We start from the raw sequence: 25,317 nt of genomic DNA on the forward strand, positions 1-25,317 counted from the left end.
ACCACTCTGTGCATCCATTTAGATATCCTGCACAATCTAGATTCAGACTCTTTCTTCATGGCACTTTGGAGATTTTTTAGCCATGGAACCCCCATTGATCAGGGGACTAATTTTAAAAAAAGCTGAATCTGAACTCCATGCAAGCTTCCAAGCCATGAGTGATGAGCGCATATGGCCAAATAGCAGATTCATTTCCAGTATAACCTACCCAGCACACCTCAATTGAATGGGATTTCTCACATACTTCTGTTGTATGTATGGGGTCTGTGTGTTTTATATTCCCATCTGACATTTAAAAAAATACAGAAAAGAAACAAACATTACACACTTCATATGTATTTATTTTCATTTTTGTTGCATTGTCTACAGAAATGTATTTTTTTTACAGATTTTTATTGCTTATATTTTGCCAATAAATGATTTTAAATATATATACCACTCCTTCTACGCTGGTTTAAACATGGAGATTTTGTATAACATACAGGGCCTCTCTTAGCAGAGAATTACATTTATGGCATTTGGCAGACAGCCTAATCCACAGTGACTTACATTTATTTCATTTTTTTATACAACTGAGCAGTTGAGGGTTAAGGGCCTTGCTCAAGGGCCCAGCAGTGACAGTGCTGGGATTTGAACTCAAAAGCTTCTGATCAGTACTCTGAAGTCTTAACCACTGAGCAACCACTGAATTAGTACAAATGTTGTACACATCTTTTCTGATCCAAATATATAAAAACTACCAAAAGCTCCATCATTTATCCTAGGCAATCTAGTATTAAGGGAAAATGAAAGAAAAAGCAAACACTATCACTTAATACTGATAGCATGCATATGGCTCAAATAATAATATAATAATTATTATAATTATACAAGCATTCATACTAGGCGTCCTTTTCTCAATGCAACAAATTCTTTTCAAAATTCAAGTTTTAACTAACTTAGTAAAAGTTAAATGTTATGGAAAAATACATTAAATATTATTTAAGTATTTATAATACATGTATGTAAAGTAAGTATTGACATTCAAAATTATATTATACAAAATTTTATTCTGCTTTAATTAGGGTAGAGGAATTGTAATGGATCTAGTAGTACCAAGATCATAAAAAGTTAGTTATGAGAAAAGATGAGTTAATACATTCATGAAAATTAGATTCACTTTCCATAGATTCATGCATGTCCTTCACAACTCCATATTTTGCAGTAATATACATAAATTGATATGAATACTATCAATAAAAAGAATATAGATTTTTAAGTATTCTGCTTTAGCGAACAAATGACAACCAAAATAAATAAATGCTTGTAAACGGTCACATTTTCCACTGGATTTAGGATTTTAAGTAGGGAAGCATATAATTCTGTGCACACAAATAAATATATTTTAAGTATTTTAAATTAGTTTCATATATTGCAGCAATTACCCAATATGGGAAACCTTACAAAAGTCTTATATCTCTCATTAATAGAGATTTATAAGCAAACACTGATTCTCAGAACTGCAGGAGAACATTGACCTTCTTAGACCTTTGATAAAGGGCTATTATACAACACACAAGTATACAACACAGAGAATGGCCTGCTCCTAATCTGTACTTCTATGAATGATTGTTAGTTACATTTAAAGTTTACATTTATCACTGAAGCATGGTCAGAAGAGGACATATTTATTAAGATGAATGGCAATTAGCCAAAACAATTAAAATCAGAAAAGAAAAACATTTTCCACAAAATATTTGAACAAACACAGCTATGTTGTCCAAAAGCAGGTATTCAGCAGGACAAAATTCGAGTAAAACTGATATTTTAGTAGTCTCTTTTAGTAGTCTCTGGAATGAAAGGAGTTTTTGCTCATAGCAATAGGAAATTTGTCACTTCATGTCAATGACCCCATGTTGCATTTCTGTCTTGTTGAAGAGCTGAGAAGGTTGGACTGAATACGCTTAGTGTCTAATCCATTCTTTCTAGTTAATTTTGTTACTGTTAATTCTAAACTATCAAAGGAGTGTGCACTGATGCACACCTTGCATGACAGTAATTCTAGTGTTACTTATTACTATTCTCAGTACAGTTGACTGTGTTCGTAGAACAGACACATGACCTACTGTATATTTTGTGTTGGTGCGTAGTAGTGTGGGTACTAGCTAATTAAATAATTTTGTGAATTCAAAAATTCATAAAATTTTTTAATTTGATTAACTTTCACTACCTTTTTATGTCATATCAGCATATCAAGCTACGTGTTCTACCAGGCTTGAGTTGGATTATGGACAAGATTGATGCCCAAATTGTTTCGAACAAGAGCATCTTCAAGAGCCTTGCCCTAACTGCAGCATAATGCAGCAGCAAACGCATCATTATTGTGTCTAAATGTCATTTTTGGCATTGTTCATCAGGGACTGTCTGATGGTTTACCACTGAGAGTTAATCAAGGATGCAGAATGTCTTGAATATCCACATGAAATAATGGTCCAGTAGTGAAGTGAAGTGAAGTGACATGTGGCCAAGTATGGTGACCCATACTAGGAATTTGTGCTCTGCATTTAACCCATCCAAGTGCACACACAGTAGTGAACACACACACAACGCGAACACACACCCGGAGCAGTGGGTAGCCTTTTTTGCTGCAGCGCCCGGGGAGCAGTTTGGGGGTTCGGTGCCTTGCTCAAGGGTCTCACCTCAGTCATGGTATTGAGGGTGGAAGAGAGCGCTGGTCATTCACTCCCCCCACCTACAATCCCTGCCAGACCTGAGACTTGAACCCACGACCTTCAGGTTCACCTTTGGGTTGCAAGTCCGACTCTCCATCCATTAGGCCACGACTGCCCCCAGTGGAACTTGGACTTGGTCCAAGCTAACTGAACCAAAAGAAGATGCTAATATAATGTCGTCATCTCTTAAGGCAGTAGTTTTCTGTCCATCATTACAGCCAGATGAGTGAATTGTGTGCGTTAACGGTTATCATGCACTGTCTGTGTTCAGTAGCAGAGTACTCTTGCAGATGACAATCTACCCAGGCCAGTCCAGTGAGTGCACTCAAACATTACGACATAGAGCTCACCATCTACATTCATCAGACTTCACAGACTGAATGTTGCTTTATCACAACCCATTAACATGAAAAAATAAGTACATACCATGTGCTAAACCTATTCCTCAATAAAAAACCAGGAAAAATAGGATCAGCACTTGAGTGATTCTTATCCTCAATAACAAGCAGTATCACCGCTTGATTCTCATTCTCAAGAGGGAGCAATATCGACAATTTGAGTGATTGTACTTCTCAGTAAATTATGGTATTTCCACTATTTATGAGTTCTGTCTGTTATTGTCTGGCAAATTGCAGGACACGTTTCAAACCCTTAGAACAACTTTGACATATGGCTTCCACTAGTTCCAAAGGAAACAGCCTAGGCGGTCCTACACTCAGTCAGAGAATCAAGGTTACATATGAAAACTTCCAAATTCTGTGTAGCCTCCCTGCAAAAATTACATCTTAGCAAATAAAAAGATCTTTAATATAGTCAAATTTATCTAGAAATCTATCTATCTAGAAATTTGACTAATTGTAAGCATTTACTTATGGAGGAATAAGAACATTTAAAGCTTGACATTAGTAAAAATGTCTAGACATAGGTTTAAAACATTTTTTGCAGTGCTAGGATTTTTTTGCACTATTCAGCAAAGTACACATTGACGTAAACATATAGAACAACCACTGCAAATTAAAAAATGAAATCCTTCCATAAAAATTTCCACCCTCAATATGCATTAGTTAGCTGATCAAGACAGTATCAGTTTAAACATTGTACTTTAAAACAGAAAACTAATTCGAATGAGTGTTGTCTATTAGATCTAGCTCACTTTAATAAACTACTATTAATAAAACATTTTGTTTTATTGATTAAAAATAGTTATCTGAGCTTGTTAAACAAGCATTTTAGTATGCAGCTATGGCAATTAGTAATTACAGTAAAAAATGTAATAAGGAATGTGTTTGTAACACATCATAGATCCATTAATATTAAGCGTCATCCTTCCAATCCGTTATAATGTAAATATACCGCAGATGATATATATATGATGTATATAATGTAGATTAGGTTTTGAGCATTACTTTTCTGCTTCATCACGTAGGCATCTGTCTGCTTCTTATGGTTCTGTCAGTCGTCTTGGTTTATTCTTCATTTCAGTCTTCTAAGGCAAGCCCACTGCTTCAAATGTTTTTGTCGTTTGTCGTTTTATGGTAGCAGTTTCTATGAATCCACTCCCAGGACTTTCTTCATGTGCTCATAGACCACATAGGAGATACTAACAGCAGGAATGACTTTCAGGAAGTTGGGGGCAATGCCACGGTACAGACCTGGGACACCCTCTTGGGTCACTATGTGCTTGAACTGGCCCACCATGGATAGCTTTGGAGCACCCTCTGTGGAAGCTGCAGAGACAAAAATGCAGGATACCATTAGGGAAAAGTAAAGAATCCACAAAATAGACATAAACAATCATCAATGATATGTGTTTATACTATCCAATTCCTGTCAGGGTTATCCTTACATACACTTAAACCCATGGGAGAACAAAATAATGATGTTGTGTAAGTGTTGTTCACAATAAAAATAAAATAATGATTTGTTCATGAATATCACACGATCCAGGACCTCACTCACCCTGGGCCTGCATGCGAGTACGGATAAGGGCCAATGGGTAACTGGCTAGCTGGCCACAGGTGCTTGACACAGTGCCACAGCCAAGCAACACCAAAACACCAGGATCAGCTGAGCCCATACAATACCGCTGTAGCCAGGCATTTTTCAGAGTCTGTGGAGAGAGAGAGAGAGAGAGAGAATTGGAGCAGACCATGAAATATTGTGGGAAGACTTATCCCCCTGATAGAAGACAGAATGAGTTAGGGTTTTCATGTACCGTATCAGTGATATGTGGCATGCACTTACATGCACATACCTCATAAACAGCCAGATCAATGCCAGCATAAGGAATGATGCCAAGTGTGTTAGGTACGTAGCCCCTATAGAAGGCTCGCACTCCTTCCTTTTGCAGAATCTGCTTGGCACAGTCTACCATCCCAGAGTATTGCCCTGTCTTCCGTAGAGCAAGACGCGTCTTCAACACCTAGGAGAGGATTGTAGAAACAGTGTGTATGGAAAAAAGCTAGAAGGAAGAGAATGTGTATTAATACTGATGCTGAGTAAATGAAAGAAACTGGATGATAATTATCCAGCAGAGGAACCTCCTGCTGCAACTCATTTTGATTCTAGACAAATGGTGCAGCAGAAGAAAATCTTCATTTATTAGTCATTCCAATTTTCCCAATTTAATGGAAAAAATGCCACACTTTATGATATTGGTCTCCACTTCCATGTCCAATTTGATTACACAGCTGCCATGCAGATGCTTAATGGACATGCAGAGAAGCTTCCTGTCCACAGATACAATATGTCACAAGTACTGCTTATGAGTTTTAAAGCTCTAAATGTTTTAGCACCAGCATATGAGCAATCTTCTAATCTCCTAAAGATGTTTAGCCTGTTCTATGCACTTTGCTCAGCTGAAACAGGCCTAATGTTAATTCCAAAGATCACTCACAGCTCAGTTGTTGGAAGATGTTTTTCTTATATTGGTCCTAGTGTTCCAGAAAAAAAAGGAATGCAAGCTCTATAAAGAACACGTTTCCAGATTAATCCAGATTAATAGCATTCTGTTTAATTTTTTTTTTGCCCTTTTATGCTGTTAAATATACTTAACATGATTTGTACTAATATGTGTGTGTACTAATGGTACCCTGCAATGGACTGGCATCCTATCCGGAGTGAATTCACCCGCCTTTCAACCAGTGTTGCCGCGATAGGCTCCACATCCGTTATAAATTTCGTAGATTTATAGTTAATTAACTGATGATTGTAGAATCACCAGAATGGGTTAATTAATGTGTCTTTACTATAAATACTTAAATAATAAATAATGTTTTGACTATCTAATCTTTTAGGTGTAAAGCACTTTGAAACTCAAAAAGTGCAATATAAATAAAGATTATAATGATGAAGATTATATCCACTTATTCCAAGTATATCCAAGTTCTATAGCACAGCAGTGATTTGGAAACTGCAGAAATCACAAATAAAAATTATATTAACCCATAGCAGCTTTTAAGATCCCCCTCTCTCTCCTTCTCCCTCAGTCTCACTTTCTTACCTCCATGGGGTAGATGATAGTTTGAGCAGTGGCTCCAGCCAACGAGCCAGCAACAAACCTCTCCTGAACCCTCAGTGTGCCCCCTTCCTTGGTGCCTCGAATTAGCCACTTTATCTACAGATACGATAGGATTTGACATGACATATAAGCGGATGTTTACAAATTTATAATTTTTTAAATGTGTAAATTTATAAGACTGCAGGAGATCAATGAACACTACTTTTGCAGTGCAGGTCTTGTAAGTAATGACATGAAGAAGGAGCTGAAGGAGATAAATGAAGTTGGAAAGGATCACAAATTAAATTGAACTTGAAACTGTGACATCAATGAACCAATTTGAATTGGTTTCATTACCCCTCTGGAGTGACACCAAATGGTCACTGTAATACCTACAATACCACTGACCATTTCCCAAAATTGTGGTTATATGTTGACCTGTTTCAGTCATGTGTTTTTCTTGTGGCCATCATATAATTTTTTTTTAAAACTGAGAATCAATACCTACAAAAACATTGGTTTTGATCCATACTAAGTCCCAGGAAAAATATATACAGATCTGAAGTCAGCACAGATATTGCCAAATCTAACCTGTGCAGACATTTACATATATTTAAACAACAATCCATCTCCATACACTGGTGAGTGTGTGAGGGCTTTTGAAAGTACATAACTTTATGCACTTCAAAAAAATGACTAGCAAGTGAAAATATCTTGAATGTAGTCCAATCTATCTAATACTTTCTATTACAAGATTACAAAAAAAAAACAAATATGAGATTGGTACCTGGTAATTTTGGTACAGAGTTACCAGCATAGGCTCAAAATGCCAAACATGATGTTGTTATATAGGTTACACAATAACTATAAATCATGTAGCACTAACAGAAAAAAAAAGTACATCAGTATTTACATTTTTTTCTGAACCTAAACATACTGTACATGCTTTAAAAAGATTCTTGGCACAGCAAATTACTTATAAGATTTTATTCCATATCATGCAAATGCAAATGGTCCTCTCTGAGCTTTTGAAAGAAACATAAGTCAGATGTTGGTCTGGACATTGCAGAATGAAAATGAATTCTTTCATGCAAGTTTTCCCCTGCTCCAGAATTAGGTTTACTAAATTAAAACAAAGCCTTTCACATTTAAATTGCAAGAAAAAAAAAAAACACTCAACAGAGGGTGCGCACAGGACCATAGAGGCAGGTTGTGGCTAGTTAGATGCTGTACCACAAAGAATTATACAACCATGGAAACCTATGACAAATAGACACACCACATCTATCAATTAATTGGATGCTTACAACAAACTCCAATGGGGGTTTCACTTGTTTTGTTAGACATAAATGAGGCCAAGCAAGATGAAAGGCAAGAATGAACATTAGTGTGGTTTTTCAGCCCTGGAGAGAGTTGAGAGATTTAAATTGGCTTGAAAATAACACAACTTGATTTGTTTCCAATTAACAGACAATAATTTGCTTGTTACGTACTAGTATCTTTAGTTATCATCTGAAAAAGAAACATATTACTAAATTAAGGTTACCTACACAAATCAGCCATAACATTACAACCACCTGCCTAATATTGTGTAGGTCCCCCTTGTACCACCAGAATGGCTCTGACCCATCGAGGCAAGACCTCTGAAGGTGTGCTGTGGTATCTGGCACCAAGACGTTAGTAGCAGATCCTTTAAGTCCTGTAAGTCACGAGGTGGGGCCTCCATGGATCAGACTTTTTTGTCCAGCACATCCCACAGATGCTCAATTGGATTGAGATCTGGGGGATTTGGAGGCCAAGTCAACACCTTGAACTCTTTGTCATGGCCCCCATTCATTCCTGAACAATTTTTGGAGTGTGACAGGGCGCATTATCCTGCTGATAGAGGCCACTGCCATTAGGAAATACCGTTGCAAGGGGTGTACTTGGTCTGCAACAATGTTCAGGTAGGTGGTACGTATCCGAGTAACATCCACATGAAAGCCAGGACCCAAAGTTTCCCAGCAGAACATTGCCCAGAACATCAAACTGCCTCCGCCAGCTTGCCTTCTTCCCATAGTGCATCCTGGTGCCATCTCTTCCCCAGGTAAGTGACACACAGGCACCTAGCCATCCACATGATGTAAAAGATTCATCAGACCAGGCCACCTTCTATTATTGCTCCATGGTCCAGTTCTGATGCTCATTGTAGGTGCATTCTGGTGCCCATTTTAAGTGCTTTGGGCAGTGGACAGGGGTCAGCATGGGTACTCTGACTGGTCTGCTGCTATGCAGCCCCATTCACAGCAAGCTGCGATGCACTGTGTGTTCTGACACCTTTCTATCATAGCCAACATTAACTTTTCAGCAATTTGTGCTCCAGTAGCTCTTCTGTGGGATCGGATCAGACGGGCTAGCTTTCGCTGCCCACGTGCATTTTGTTATGTACTAACCACTGCATAATGAGAACACCACACAAGACCTGCCATTTTGGAGATGCTCTGACCCAGTCGTACAGCTGTCAAAATTTGGCCCTTGTCAAAGTCGCACAGTTACTTACGCTTACCCGTTTTTCCTGCTTCCAACACATCAACTTCGAGAACTGACTGTTCACTTGCTGCCTAATATATCCCACCCATTTGACAGATACCAGCATAATGAGATAATCAATATTCACTTCACCTGTCAGTGGTTTTAATGTTATGGCTGATTGGTGTATGTAACAGTCATTCTATGACTGAGTGGAAGACCACCAGGGTGGTTTCCTTCTAAACTAGTGAAGTTTGCCTGTTTGCTCGTTTCCTAATAGCAAAGTCCTCACCTCACATGTGCAGCCTTTAAAACCTGCCTGCTGTTTCATGCTTGTCCATTCTCGTCAACCTGAGAGACCCAGGTGGCCCTGGTGATTTTCCATTCATTTGTAGAACTATGGATACATACAGTGGGTTCAGAAAGTATTCTGACCTCTTCACTTTTTGCACATTTTTTTGTACCTACAGATTCAACTTAAAATGGAAGTTTACTTTTTTGGCCATTAATCTGCACACAATAATCCATAATCACAAAGTGAAAAAAAAAGTTATTTAAAAATTTCATGCAAATTCACTAGAAATCAAAAACTGAAATATCTTATTTAGCTAAGTATTCAGACCCTTGGCTAAGGCACTCCAAATTGAGCTTAGGCGCATCCTGATTGATATGATTTTCCTGAGATATCTCTAGAACATAACTGGAGCCAACTTGTGGCAAATTTATTTAATTGGAATTGAGTTACCTGAGCGAACTTTTGGTCTTTTATGATCCGCCACGCCTACTTAGATCAAAAGGTGCAGGCTATTTGTTGGTACCTCGAATAGTGCGGGCTATAGCTTGGGGTAGAGTTATGGAACAGCCTTCCATTTAGTGTTCGGGGCTCAGACACAGTCTCAGTGTTTAAGTCTATACTGAAAACATATTTGTTTAGTCAAGCCTTTTGTGAATAGTTTTTTTCTTAGGTAAAGGAGCAGGTCTGGAGGGTTCACAGCCATAGAGTGTTGTGGTGAACTGGGATGTTTGGTGTGAACTCATGAGTTCACTCAGGTTTGTCGACGGTGGAGTGGCTGGCTTATGTCCCAGTGGGCCCTCAGGTCTGTGTTAGCTTCTGGCTCTCCCTTTTGGTTATGCTGTCATAGCTAGTCTTGCCGGAGTCCCTGCTTGCACTCTGCACTCTGAATTGCTCATTAGGGATAAATTCACATATTTACAATATATTTTTTGTGAATCCATTTATTTCTGTAAAGCTGCTTTGTGACAATGTCCATTGTTAAAAGCGCTATACAAATAAAATTGAATTGAATTGAAGAAAACAAAAACAGATATTGCTGATGGAGGACAGGTAATTGAGCAGACAAGTGTCACTCATTCAGAAGATGAGAATCCTGCCCCAATGCCAAAGGTTAGCCAAGCCTCTACAGACAACCTGCCACCTGGGCGAGATCCAGTTCACAGAGCAAAAACATGTGCAAACTTTAGTGAGATTGGTCCATATCAGCCAGTAATTTCATTTACAGTAATGGACAGTAGAAAGTTCAGGAAAGAATGGTATACACTTTGCAACTGGCTTGAATATAGTCCCACCATTGATCAGGCTTTTTGTTTCACCTGTTGCACATTTGGTGGCAACGAGTCCAAGACAGACACATTTCAAGTGATTGGATTTGGCAACTGGAAAAAAGCCACTATTCAAAAAGAAAGAGAGAGGTCACTTCATTATGTTTATAGCAAGCACCAGCCAGTCAAGTTAAAAGTGACATCATACAGAGAGTGCATGAAGCCGGGATTTTTGTCGTTATTGAAACGCAAGACATAAGTAGGCATGAGCAAGTTGCAATGGATTTAAGATACGTCGACAGAGACCTCGTTGTGCATGAATCATTCATTGGAATCATTCAAAACAGATGGTGAATCTTTGGCCCATCTTTTAAAGAACGTACTGACGAGCCTTAATCTTGATATCTGCAACATGAGAGTACAATGTTATGATGGTGCAGCGAGTATGCAGGGAACCTTCGATGGTGTAGCTACATGCATTTTAAGTGAAAATCCACTGGCGATGTATGTCCATTGTCACTCGTTGTGGATGTCTGTTGCATCACTACAGCTGTGAGACACAATGTTCAATCACTCTATAACTTTATCAAGGAGTCAGCAAAGCAGCATGCTGTTTGAGTCTTTGTGAGAACAGAGCAGTGACTTTTCAGGTAAATCTACCTCATTGAAATCTCTTAGCGATGCAAGATGGAGCTGCTGCGCAGAGGCTCTCAGGGTCATAGTTGATAACTTTGAGACTATTGTTGACACTCTAAATGAAATTTTGGAAATTGATGTGTGGGTCGGGGGGACAGGCAAGTAGCCTGCTGTCACTGATTTTCACTTTTTAACTTTCTTGCATTTTGATGTGGCGAGTTCTCCTACAGTGCAATGTATTGTCCAAAGGACTAAAGACATCCACTTTATACTATGCTACTGTGAAAAGCCTAGCATCTAGCGCAGTCTCTGCTCTCTTAACAATGAGAACTGATCACCACTTTAAGCAGCTTTGAAAGTTCGCAGTCAAGTTGTGCGATAAGAACAACTACCACTATTAATGAGATCTGTGAGCAGTTTCAGGAAAATTACATTGACACTTTGATTACACTTAACAACATTCTCAGCTCTTGTACGCACACCAAACAGTACCTGACATTTATTTGTCATCGCTATGGATTTCCACAAAGCTAGGCCACAATCTAGTAAACATTGGCAACCTATTTAAGTTATTCTTGACTGTACATTGTGTGAAAGAAATTTTTCTTGCATGCGCCAATTGAAAACTTACATGAGAAACACCAAGAGCCAGGAGAGCCTCTCGGACATTGCAGTACTGAACACTGAACGGGCCACTCAAGTAGATTCGGATAAAACGGTTAATTGCTTTGATTTGGCCCTGCACTAAGGTAGGACATTGTTTTGATACTTATATTCATTTGGGTTCAAACATCAGCGAATAATTTGCTGATGCAGGTACAAAAAAGAGTCTTGATTTTTGTGCAGACCCCCGCACCACCACCACCACCTTGTTGTCAAAGGTGCTTGAATAAAGGGTATATTAAAACTTATCTAAAGTATTCAGATGTGAGTGTTTGCAAAAAAATGTATAAAAAAAGGTTTCGCTTTGTCATTGTGTATTATTACTTGCAGATTAAGGGCCGAAAAGTCAATTTAATTCCTTTTAAATTCGCTCTATAATACAATAAATTGTACAAAAAGTGAAGGGTTCTGAATACTCTCTGAACTCACTGTAGGTAACCTTCCATTTTACTTCTTTCCATTCTAAACTCGTGGGGTCCATATATCAAAGTCATCATGAGGGTTCAAATACCATACTTCAGACATTTTGAGACTGAGAATCACTTGATACTGTTAATGCTGCTTCTTAGTGAGGAAGAGAATCACTTGTTACTGTTCTTTAAGCTATTGAGAGTGAAAATCACTCGTGCTGGTGCTGTTCTTTATTGAGGATAAGAATCACTCAACATTCTGCTACTACACTCTCTTGAGAGTGATACTAATAAAACTGATACTGTATATCCTCTTTTAAGGATAACAATTGCCCATTGTCTTACTGCTGTATTTTCTTGGGTGTAGTTGATGAACTCCATGTTGCCACTTCACAAATGTCCACAAAAGACACTTCTCCTACTGGACTTGGTGCTTGTCAAATGGCATTTAATGAAAGAAGGCACGTCTTGACCTGCCTTCATGTATGTCTACACAAACATTTTATAGTGATTACCAAAGCACATAAACAGTTGGTCATAAACCGCTGGCAGTCCCTTTACTTGAGATCCTTCACTAGACCCAGGGCTGATCTGGGCACATTCTTTCCTAGAAGCACAGATATGTTGTTAGGTTTTTGTTTTTTTTGATATACTGCAGCATCAACATCTTTTGTGTGAAAGCTATGTTTGACCGCAATGTGATGTTTTTGTAAGTTGGATATGCTGATACTGTGCGACAACCAATAACACAATCACCTACTACTGACTGTAGTGACAACCAATTTAAAAAAAGCTGACATCTTCCACTTGTTCATATGGCATAAGCTTCGTATTACCAATTCAGGATCCTACTGTGGGCTCACTGTTTCACATGTGGGTTGGAGACATTCTGCATATTCAGAAACATTTAAAAAAAAGTTTGGACTAGTTTTTGTGCTCCTCTCAATCTATACCCTGTCCATAGCCAATGCTGCCATATACACTTTTAGTCAGCTCAAAACATTGTGATAAGGGGCTGTCGCCTACAAAACCAGCATACAGAGCATGCACACAAACAAGAGTGTGTCTGACCCCTTGCAAATATCAGTATGCTGGGGTCACTCCCAGAGGCCATACACAAAATTTCATGGTCTGCTGTGCTACAATGAAATGCTTATCTGGGACAGTATGCTTTCTTGTGCATCTGGGTATAAGCTTGTGGATCCGGGTATAGGCTTGCAGCAAGACAGCACATCTGCTCTCTGATTATTTCAGCCTGGTACATATGCTGCTTTCTGAGACAGGAGCATCCACTCATTTCCGGAGCTTGCTCACCCACCTGAACTTCACTTGTGATTTTGTGCCCCCCAGTGGTTGATGTAAAATACCACTGTGGTGTTGTCAGTCTGCATTAGTACCTTAGACCCTTTTAGGGGTTCCTGTTGAAGTGCTAGCCAAAGATGTTTATATGCTGATATTGAGTCTCATTTTCATGTGTTCCTTACATTTTCAGGTTTTTCCATTCCATCCTTCCTGGGAGGCATCTGTTGTTACTGTTTTCACCTTAAAGGCATGCCACAAAGGAGAAAACCTGTCCTAGTCATAAGCCAATTGTGTTTTTTCATAAATATACATATGGCATGCATAGCATATGGAACAGCGGTAATCAATTCTCTTAGACATAATGTGGGGCAGATAGCACCTCCTTTTTTTGGAATCAGTAAATATATTGAAAAAAAATTGTTAGGCTTTCTGGTCTGTGTACAATTTCCATTGCCTGTTTGTCTAGTAGCAACTGCGTTTTCACAGTCAGTATAGTCAATTGGCTTTGGCACCTCTGTGGGACAGACCCATGTTTGGTGATTGTTGATGATGAAACTGTAAATAACAGTTGAACACACTGTGGACTATGTGCTCAGCAGCAACTGGTCTGTTATCAAGCCCCAGTGCTCTAGTTGCAGAGAGAATAACCATCACACCATTGGCTAAAACTGTAGTTTAGAGGCTTGATCATCCCCGATAGTTGTTCTAATGTAGCTAATGTAGCTAAGAAGGGAAAATTCTAACACACTTTTGTCTCAGAGGCAAAAGAGCAAGAGGCAAAGTTGTATATGCACACTTAAAATAAAAAAAACACATATTGACTGTGATGTGTCCTACTTGTTCATATGCCATAAACTTGATTGCAGACTCAGGAGCAATTTTGACAACATTTATGCCATTGCCCCTCCATAAGGACATGATACCCCCCTCCTGCACCATTCGTTGCAGTCCACACCACAAGCCAACACCTGCTGACCCATGAACCTGCAGCAACAAGCAAACATAATTAACAGAAAACCTTCACAAAACAGAAGTAGAATTTGACAAAATAATCTTTACTTTGTGTCTGTGTAATGGAGCAGTTCTTGTTCATTGTCTGATCAATTACTATTATTGACAAACTATCCAAACCAAAAGGAGTGATCTTAATTCATTTGAACACAATTAGTCAAAAGATTAGAGTCTGTATAGTGGGGCTTTGCATGTTCCCTCATCACATTTTACTACTGGTAAATTCACCAAATCAATAGGAAGAAAGAACTTTGACCAAATTATCTGTCTTTACCTGTAGGAAAACTTTAAGTCTGTCTAGCGGAGCAGTTCCAGTTCTGGATACAGCTCCTGCAATCGCGCCTGCAACTAGTTGCCTCCAGACCAATCCTGCCCTCCGCTCCCTTTCAGAAAATTCATCTGGCACTGTCAGGTGTTCTCCAATATCAAGCATCTACAGCAACATGAATCAAAGTATTTTTTTCTTTGCCAAAGGGGTTAAAACAATAAATGATCTTGTGCTTTTGAGAAACTAACCAAAGAGTGCTTCCAAAAGTGGGCAATTTCCTCCATGTTGTGGAATGGATTGAACAGGAAATGATCTCGCCATTCGTTCCAGTTGATGGTCATTGTGCCATCTCTGTCCATACTGAAAATCAAGCAAACAAAAGAGAGAAAACAAATTTGCCAGTGATCATGCAAACTAATCACTAAGACTTAGAGCTGTGATGAGAGATAATTAATTACCAAAAAGATAGGATTTATGGGTCATTCCCTAATCACAAACCTTTGCAGTATCCTGGAGGCCTGCTCAATCGACACTTTAACGCCCAGACTTTTTAAAGACTGCTGGATTTCCCCTACATCTATACGACCTAAATAATGGCAAAGCACATTGGTACACATCAAATAGTGTATAAAAAATAACACAATGATTAAACTGTGCCTGCTTGCACATTAACAAAAATATACAAGGTTTACTCATTTGTTGATCATATAATACTTTCCTCTGGGAACATCCAGTCTACTTCTGGAAACTAGTCTCTTCTAATTCTTTATCAGATCATTTGAAATGGTCAAATAAAGTATCAGTATCAGAATACTGCACAACATACCATTTGATTTCTGTGCCACTTTAACATTACGCTTCATTATTCAGGGAAACTACACACAGACAGTAGATAAGATTAGTGGCTTAAGTGTTTTTGTTTTCCTTTGTGTGGACAGCATACAAACCATCATTGTTGTTGTCCAGACTGTGGAACATGAGTCTGAGCTCTTTCTCGTGGGTGCGCAAATACTGGGTGAATTCCTCAAAGTCCAGCTGTCCATCATGATTGGTATCACTCACACGCACTATCTGCAAGAATGAGTGAGAAGCAAGGGTGAGGCAGGACAAAGAAGCTGGAGTGAAGGAGGAAGAAGCAGGATGGTGTTTTGTAAAGAACAAAGGGCTAGGCAAGTCATATTGAAATAGTTTGACATCAGTTGTTTGAAAATATTTCAGCATATTTATATTTCAAAGTTAATTAAGATTAAACTTGAATTTTTAAATTGGCTTTTAAAGCTCCTTTAATTTGTACATTTTAATATATATCAGGGATTTAATTTAAAATGCTGTATTTGCACATCAACAGAAATTCATCAATAGAAATTTACCAGGAACCAGACTGAATAGTATCAAAATCAAAATACATTTAATTTCAACAGCTGTCATAACATTTAGTTTAAGGCTGTTTCATAATTTTATGTATGAAAGAGGAAAAGTGTATAAAAATGGCACACTATGAGCAGTGATAAGCAGCTTCTCTTTGAATGTACTGAGGCCTGGCAGCAGTAACCCAATCACATTGTGGACTAGTGTTAATCTCACCTCTTGCATTATAGCACATGACTAACACAGTCACAACCTAACAGCAAGGCCACAATGTTGGCACACACTACCCATTTCCATCAGAGACAAATTGTCAATGAACTGGCATCATATCTGGGGTGAACTCTCTGTGTGTTTACGGTAACATTGTATTCATCACATTGAGCAGAGGACTGGCACTGTGGTTTCCTTAAAAACAACTGAAGTATTCTTGTTTGCTTGTTTCTTTGTGGAGTACAAATAGCTAAGTCATACTACATGACCTTCACGTCAAGTGGATAGCCTATAAAAGGTCATCACACTTGTACTCTAGTCATTCCCATCAACCCTAGTGACCCAGGTCGTTTGGCAGTCCTCCACTCAGTTGTACAACCACAGTTACATATGTAACCTACCATTCTACTTCCTTCTGGAATACCACCCCCAGGGTGGTTTCCTTTGGAACTAGTGAAGGCCAAATATCCCAGTCATCTCAAGGGTTTGTAACATGTCCAGATGGAAGCACCTCATCAGACAATTATGGACAGCATTCATAAATAATTTAGATACCATAATGTGGCAGGGTGTGGTTTAGCAGGAGTCTGCAACAGTAGTGTGGGCGAGTGAGCAAATTAACATAGCACACTGTCTCTCATTTATAAATGCTTATTTAACATGCTGTTTTTCTTTCTCTATCAGTGAGCGGGGCTGACGTGTGTGTGTGTGAGAGAGAGCGAGAGAGAGAGAGAGAGTGAGATAGAGAGAGAATAACTGCGGAGCTGAACTGAACTGAACCGAACCGAGCCACTGGAAAGCAGCCAATTTTCTGTGGGTGACAGCGCTGCTGAACTGAACAACTGAACTGAACCAAGCCACTGAAAAGCTGCTGATTTTTTGTTTACTGGGGCTTCAGGGAACCAGGGCAGAGTCAGGCAGAGTGTCTGACGATGTGAGTCAGGTGCTCTGGAACTCTGTGGCCCCACGGCCCTCCCCAAATCTGGAGATGACTTACAGAGTGCCAGTTAGTACTCAAAGGGGTATACATCAGGCCTTAGTGGATTCGGGGAGTGTTCAGACCTTGATCGACCAAAGCCTGATTCAGGACGAGACTTTGGAAAGGTGCTGGGAGGTGAAGGTGGGTTGTATTCACAGGGATGTGCACACTTATCTGATGGTACCTCTCACAATTATGTAAAAGGGACAAAAACTTAGAATAAAGATGGCATTTATTCCCAGTAATCTTGGGAACAGATTGGCCTAGGTTTCAGGAGCTCAACTGGGTGGGTCTCGGCAATCAGCGTGGTGTGAGGTCTTTGCCACCTTGGCGGCTGATGCACCTCCGGGTACATCACAACCATGACCACGCGTGGGCAAGTGTGAGAGAGCGGGGCCTTCACCCCACCCCCTTGCCTTGAGCCCCTAGCAGATTTCTTACTGGAACAGTTGCACAACGATACTTTAAAGAATGCATTCGATCAGATGGCAGTGATTGACAGGGAGAAAGTCCAAGCTGTAATGGTGCTAACCCATTTTTCTATTATCCAAGACCAGTTATACCGAGTGATCCGGGACACTCAAACCATGACCCAGTTGTTGGTACCAAAAAAGCCACAGCAACTGCTCTTACATGTGGCTCATTATAATCTCAAGGCAGGGCACCTTGTGGTAGAGAAAACACTAGCCCAATGGTGGTGTGGGAATGTCAGCTGGTGAATCTGCTGGCCATCCCAAATGCACCGATGTGCCATGCCTCTGAGAAGGATCTCTGTGAAGATCCTGACTGACCAAAAAACATTTATGTCATGTACACTACAGAAACTATATGAATTATTGGGGAATAAAGTAATCCGCACCAGTGTTTATCATCTGCAAATGGACAGGTTAGTGGAGTACTTTACCAAATGCTTAAGAACATGATTCTTAAGTTCGCGCATGAAGATAGCCAAAATTGGGACATATGGTTGGAAGCCCTGTTAATTGCAGTCCGGGAGGTTCCCCAGGCCTCCACAGGGTTTTCCCTTTTTTAGTTATAATATGGGCAGAAGACCTGCAGAGTATTGGACATGATTAAAGAAAACAGGGATTAAAGTCCAACACCTAGTAAAAATGGGATTCAATATATCTTGGACCTGCAAGCCAAACTCCACACCTTATTGTGCGTCATCTATCATGGGAAAATTTGCTCCAGGGCCAGGAGAGGCTCTATAATAGGGATTCCCAACTGAGACAATTTGCACCAGGAGATAAAGTCCTGCGTCATGGGAAAGTGCATCCCAAAATTAATAAGACTGTTGTGATTGCTGCCTGCCCAAGATGCAAGACCAAAAAAGAAGGTTCCAGAGGTTCCTGGGGCTGGCAGGATATTATCACAGGTTTGCACCTAATTATTCAGACCTCACCAGTCTGCTGATTGATCTCACTAAATAGGGGGCACCAGTGGTCAGAGCAGTGCCAGCAGGCCATTGTGAGGCTTAAAGTGGCTCACTGTGGGGGCCCTTTGTTTCACTCCCCTAACTTTTCTCTCCCTTTTGTGTTGCAGACCAACGTGTCGGACAGAGGGCTGGGGGCCATTCTGTCCCAGATGGTGGAGGGGGAGGATCACCCAACGCTGTATGTCAGCAGGATACTTTCAGTGCAAAAAATACAGCAAGGTGCAGAAGGTGTGTTTAGCCATCAAATGGGTGGTCTTCACACTTCGATACTACTTACTGCAATAAAAGAAGTAAAAGAAGTCATCGATAACCTGGACATTGAACTGTTTATTGCCAGATTGCTTCCATTTTATTTGCCGAGGGAGTTCTCCCATGCCATTGTGTGCATTGTTTATGTTCCACCTTCTGCCATTGCAGACATGGCATGTGACATCATCCACATGTCCATTGTGAGACTACAGACCCATCACCCCAGCGCATTTATAGCTATATCTGGAGATTTCAACCATGCTTTTCTCTCTTCACATCTAGCACCCTTCAGACAGTTTGGGGGATGTAAAAAGAGAGAGAACAGAACACTGGATCTGCTGTAGTCCCCACTCACAGTCTTTCCTCTTCAGCACTACCCTTGCATCCCTCAGTGCCTCTCATCACTGGACAACAGCAGCTCATTCAATCATTTCCCTCCCCCCACTCCTACAAACCCACACCTCTACTTACCACCTGCCATTACCTTCACACACCTTGAAAGAAGACCCACACACCCCCTCCCCCTCTCCCCCCAAACCCACACTCACCATATAGCATTCACTGCCGAAAAGGTAAAGAAGGAGCTGGGGAAACTCAGACTGAGCAAAGCTCTGCCAGATAGCATTGAAACTAAGGTACTGAGGCTGTGTGCTGAGCAACTGAGTGGAATTCTACAGCACATTTTCAATCTGAGCTGCAGTCTGGAAAAGGTTCCTGTCAAATGGAAAACTTCATGTGTGGTCCCAGTGCCCAAGAAGGGGAAACCAAAAGTCCTAAATGACTTTCGACCAATGGCCTTAACGTAACACATAATGAAGATCCTGGAAAAACTGATATTAGCTCAACTTCAACCACTGGCTAGAACTGCACAAGACAAGACAGTTTGCCTACCAGGATGGCATTGGTGTGGATAATTCTCTTTTTTTGGTGTGGATCATATCGATTATATGTGGATGAAGTTTAGGGCATACTCCTACCTGGACACATGAGGCAGCACTGTGAGGATAATGTTCTTTGATTTCTCCACTGCTTTCAACACCATACAGTCTGAACTGTTGCAGAAGAAACTCTAGTTGATGCAGGTGGATAAATCGATCATCTCATGGACAATGGACTACCTAACTGGCAGTTTGTACGACTCCATGGCTGTGTCTCAGATATGGCTATGTGCAGCACTGGGGCCCCTCAAGGGACTGTACTGGCTCCCTTCCTGTTCAATCTATGCACCTCAGATTTCAGGTACAACACAGACTTATGTCATGTACAGAAATTCTCTGATGACACTGCTATAGTGGGGTGAGTATAGGGCTTTGGTGGAGAAATTTGCTGAGTGGTAGAAACTTAACCAACTGCAGCTGATCAGTAAGACAAAAGAGATGGTGGTGGACTTCAGGAGGTCCAGGCCCCACCTATCACCTGTCACCATTGACTGAGAGGATGTGGACGTCGTGAGCACATATAAGACCCAGTGTGTGCATTATGATGACAGACTGGATTGGACTATCAATACAGATGCTGTGTACAAGAAGGGCCAAAGACACCTCTACTTTCTGAGGAGGCTGCGATCCTTCAACGTGTGCACATCACTCCTGTGGGTGTTCTACCAGTCATTTGTAGCCAGTACACTATTCTTTGCTCTTGTGTGCTGGGGAAATTTATTTGTTTATCAGAAATCTGCAGCAGGAGTGTGTGGGAGTGAGCAAATTAACATGGTACACCTGTCTCTCATTTTTAAATGCTTATTTATTCTTTCTCTCTCAAGGAGTGGGGCTGATATGCGTGTACTGAACTGAACCAAACTGAGCAGCCGGAAAGCAGCTGACTTTCTGTTTGTGTGACAGCAGCGCTAACTGAACTTAACTGAGCCACTGGAAAGCAGACAAAAAATTTTTTTGGGTTGACTGTGTCCTTGAGCTGCATAGTGTCACACATACATTTATTGAAAATTAAAATCACTCAAAGTGTTCACACTGATCCTTGGAATGATCAGTGGATATGGAATGAGTATCATTCACAATTCTGACACAGTTTGCATAAATATTGCTCAAAATTCTGATATTGTTCGCCACTAAGAATAAGAATCACTCCAGGTCCTGATATTGTACTCTACTGAGTATGAAAATCACTCAAGGTTCTGATACTGAGAAAAATGTGCAGGTGTAAAAGGATAATGTCTAAATGTAATCTTTTGCTCACATATTTAGTTTGTGTCTCAGACAGAATGAGACAATCACTGAGCATGAATGGCCTGTCCAGGTACCAGAAGCAGATGGTGCAAAGTGTTTTCTCCAATGCCATTTGAACCACTCAACCTTAGCTTCTCATCTGTGTTTAGCAACCTGAGTGATTTGCAGTACCCTGTTTTTAGGACTCGCATAGCCTGAAGTGCTGTCTCTATGATAAGTGTGCCCATTGCATCTCTCAGTGTGAGCCTTATGTCCTTAAGGGCTAGGAACAAATGTACCTCTCTATTAGTCTTACACTCGATAGTGTAGCAAATGTTTTGCAAACCAGTATGTCAGCTCATTACTTTCAGGCTGTATATAGCATGGATTTATGCATAAGGCCTCATCAGCCTGTACCACTGGTCTCTCTAAAAAGGTATTAATCTCAAGCCTAATGCATCTGCATCTGCCAGTGCAGCCATTATGCCTGTTCTTTTTATCAGTTCACAATTCCATTGCACTCTTAAATGTTGATAAGAGAATTATTATTGACAAATCATCCCAGAATGGCACACTGTTCTATTAATGCATTTTTTACTTTAAAAGGAGAAAGCATCTACCCACTGTATATATCAGATAATTCTGGAAATGTTATTATTTAAATATAATTTTTGTAACAGACGTTCTTAAGATAGTGTAACAAATATTATACTTTTGCAAGCCAATGTGTCAGCTCTCTTATGTTCGGGCTGCACACATAGCACGTAGCATGGATTTACATACATCACTAATGAGTCAGCTAGTCTCTCTAACATAGACACAAATCCCAAGTCTAGGGCTTTTCCGTGTGCCATTGCAGCCAGTGTGCGTGTTCTTTTATCAGGTCGCAGCTACAATGCGCTCTTAAACATACATAAGTGTATGCGAGGCAGCTGTACTAAGCTCCCCTGAGCTCTGCTCTTCATTGCACTGTTGCATTTCGGCTCTTGCATTTGGCCCATACTCTCTGCCAGCTTCTCTAATCTGTGTTCCAATGCATGAAGTCACTGGCTCTTCCTTTACCACTGATGAAGCGAGTCTTCTGTCGATTTCTGTTCCTGCCACTGCAGTATTGCGAAGGAGCTTACCTTTTTCTGCCTAATGGGATCTGCAGCCTTTTCTGCTGCTCTTTTGCTCTGCATCATCAGAGGAATGTAATGAATAGCCAGCAGTATTTCTGCTGCCTGCAAAGAGTACTTTGCATGTTGTTATTAAAATTGTGCTGTAGTTAGGGAAATGCTCATTAAGTGCTTGTCAAATATGCTCTGGTCCCAAACAATTTGGGCATGAATCATGTCCATCATCCAATTCCATTTTGGCTGGGGAGAACAAACAGCTTGCCATCTGCCCTGAAATACAGGAGGTTGGAAAAGTTGATGAAGTTTAACAATTCATGATAAATTATGGACTTAATTTAAGTTTATAGAGCCCACACTTCTACAAGCCAACTCAAACAATAGGCCATGTGTATTCTAATGACACAGTCACCTGTGGCAAAATAAAATAAAATACTTATCATCACCCAAGGTACATCAACACACTCTCAGCTGATGGTGCAGATTTAACAATAACAGGATTAGACTTATTAGCAAGAAACAGGATTAAAGCGCTATACTCAGCATCTTTAAATCCACTCCTTCACCTCCTCGACAAAACTAGCATGGGAAAGCAGACGAGTGTGACGTAGTGGGGACCTTTTATAGGATATTCACATGGGGTCATGGTCATGAAGTGACAACTTTTCTATTGGTACTCGACAAACAAATGAACAAACTAGGAAACTGAAAGAAAGTACAGCCAAGCACGTTAAATAAAAGGACTCGAGTGACTCAGATAAGGAAAACTGCCTTGTGTGCACAGACCTTTTCTCCAAATTAGTACCAGTAGAGCTATGGCATAGCACATTATCCACGACATATGCCAACTGTGATTCTAATTTGATTCTAATGATAAGAGACAAATCAGTCACACACAGTTACTGTTTAAAATGTTTAATTGAAAATTACTCTTAAATTGGATTTCAGATTGGAAAAAAAACAGTGTGTGAAATACATATTAAGGCTATTGTTGATTAAAACGAAACAGAAATGAGGAATTGCAAATGTGAGCATAAACTTATGCAGTGCTGCATCAGATACTGTTAATTAGCTAACACATCAATGTTTTTGTTTGGAGAAATGTTACTTAGGGTTCTAAACTGTATGCATGTTTAACCTACACGTTTCCTCATTTAAAACAAGTTTGAAATGTTGTGTTATAGGTCACTTATATTCTTCCCCATAAATTACTTTGTGGTGAAATACATTCCTTATGTTTGATGATTTTTTTTACACCTAATTAGCTAACTGTAAAATTAGATAAATTGCATCAGTTGATAGCTTTCAGACGGAAGATTTTTACATCAGATTGTGGTTGGTCTGTTTGTTGGGAAACTAAACACAAAGTAAAAACTTTTACAATAATCCCTGTTCTCAACAATGATGTATATGAGGTTGGTATAATGTGAGAAAATAAAAGGATACAGAGAAACTCTTGTTCATCTTAAATTGAAGTTGGCAGCGTGGCAGTGAAACTGCAAAGCAGGATATAACCTGAAACCTCAACAGTTCCACATCACTAAAACATTAGACAGTAGATCTCTGAATTATTCAGAAATCTGCCCTGGTGTTTGGGTTGCAGCTTTAGAAGTTCCATGCGCTGTCATCTTTCTGTTATTATGCAAAATACCTTCAGGCTTCGGTCTAGACTACAACCACACCACTGCCTTGAACAGATTACCTGTGGGACCACCCCTCGACCCAGTTTTTAAATGACGAAGGCAACTATTTTAGTGGGTTAATTAATTTATATAAACAGAACTAGACGTCGCTGCAACCCCCAGCGCATTTTTTGCCGAGCCATTCGAGTCAGTGATATAGCTCAATTCTGCAATGCCAAGAAACTAGTAGCAAATGTGACACTAAAAGGTTAATCGCTAGCTTGAATTCTCAGCCAGTTCTGTGGTAAAGTGTGAGCAGGGCTCACCTCGTCCACGTCACTGCGGACGACCCCCCACGCCGCGAGTCCGCTGCGAAGTTCATTAATGTCGATCCTCCCGTCTTTATTCACATCGAGCTGCTGGAACAGTTCAGCCCACCGTTTCTCCCTCTCAGCTTCTGAAGCGCCGTCATCCTGACAGCGAGCCCGGGTCCAACCAAAAGGCAGCCGAACCCTCGCTTCTCCCATGTGAAACACTGAGTTTTCCCAAGTAACAGGTTTGATTATGAACCAGGGGAAATTTAGATTACACTAATCCCAGCTGGCGCGCTCTGTTTAACTGCGAGGGTCGCCGTTGTCCCACCCCTACTCAATGATGATAAAATGACTTCACCAACACTCGCCTGATACACATGTATTCCTTGGAAGTGCGATAACTCAGCTCCACAGAAAACGACTGATCAAATGCGCAGCACAGCTCCCTTAACTCTGCTCCGATTACAAGCGCTTTAATCCCGTGGCCAGTCCAGTGTGCGCAACATTCCCCTCTGTAATATTAATCCCAGTATCAATTGCACTGATTCTATGCGGCGATGCGTAATTCCATAAATTCTCCTATAGGATATTCTCCTACAGACGCTGCTCGTGAGTTGCACTGCATCGTGAAAGCCACTCACAGTTTACCGCATAGCCTACATGATGATGTGCGATTGCCGCATCATTTTCAGCCCGGTCTGAAGAGCAGATCCCTGTTACTACTCTGCCACTCTACTTTATCGCTGACTGATAAACTGTTAAAGATTTTTGTTCAGCTGAGACCATTAAGCGAAACCGACGTTGCTGATTCTGTTTAATCTCATGGTATCTCATATCCATCCGATCTGCATCTTCTGTCTTGCGCAGTAGGCTCTACACTAGCTCGGAGTCATGGCTAAGAGTCGGGATAAAATGAATTACAGATGAGATTTCCTTATTTCCAAAAGTGAGATTGTATTACTTTAATCACGGATCTGGCTAAAAACCTAATGGCAAACTTAGGCCAAGAAGGTGGTGGTCACAGTGTCTGTATGTCCAAGAACATAAAGGATACCAATATGAAGTACCCTATAGAGAATTCTTGAAATGAGAAATGATACACATTTGAATGTTATTTTAAGTTGTGTCTCCTAATAAATACAGGACTTTGTGCTTGTGGTTAAACTTGGTTTTAAGTGAGGTAGTAACTCAGCCCATTCAGTGTTTCAGCTGATGATGATTCAATGCCATTGTGATTTCAGATCCCAAAAAGTCACCATTTGGCACTTTATCCAAGCTCCAAAACTCAC

The 25,317-nt window shown here is 40.2% G+C and overlaps 1 protein-coding gene across 1 annotated transcript; it reads right to left on the minus strand.

The window, feature by feature from the left end:
• Positions 1 to 359: 359 nt before the first annotated feature.
• Positions 360 to 25,317, minus strand: slc25a23b (solute carrier family 25 member 23b). The gene is made up of 10 exons (XM_026915999.3): positions 24,041 to 25,317; positions 15,516 to 15,639; positions 15,067 to 15,154; positions 14,817 to 14,928; positions 14,575 to 14,733; positions 14,127 to 14,273; positions 6,214 to 6,327; positions 4,966 to 5,133; positions 4,671 to 4,821; positions 360 to 4,438 (listed from the first exon to the last, which is right to left on the minus strand). Exons 1-10 carry the CDS (start codon positions 24,239 to 24,241, stop codon positions 4,257 to 4,259), a joined length of 1,446 nt encoding a protein of 481 aa, XP_026771800.1. The 5' UTR covers positions 24,242 to 25,317; the 3' UTR covers positions 360 to 4,256.

This window comes from Pangasianodon hypophthalmus, chromosome 13 (genome assembly GCF_027358585.1).
Source record: "Pangasianodon hypophthalmus isolate fPanHyp1 chromosome 13, fPanHyp1.pri, whole genome shotgun sequence".
Lineage (NCBI taxonomy): Eukaryota > Metazoa > Chordata > Actinopteri > Siluriformes > Pangasiidae > Pangasianodon > Pangasianodon hypophthalmus.

Excerpts from the sequence above, each read along its gene's own strand:
- slc25a23b (XM_026915999.3), bottom strand. The coding sequence starts at position 24,241 with ATGGGAGAAGCGAGGGTTCGGCTGCCTTTTGGTTGGACCCGGGCTCGC. Across the intron at positions 14,929-15,066 it reads GCCTCCAGGATACTGCAAAG|TATGGACAGAGATGGCACAA; the intron begins GTTTGTGATTAG and ends CTTGATTTTCAG. Across the intron at positions 6,328-14,126 it reads AGTTTATGGCATATGAACAA|ATAAAGTGGCTAATTCGAGG; the intron begins GTAGGACACATC and ends TCGTATCTGTAG.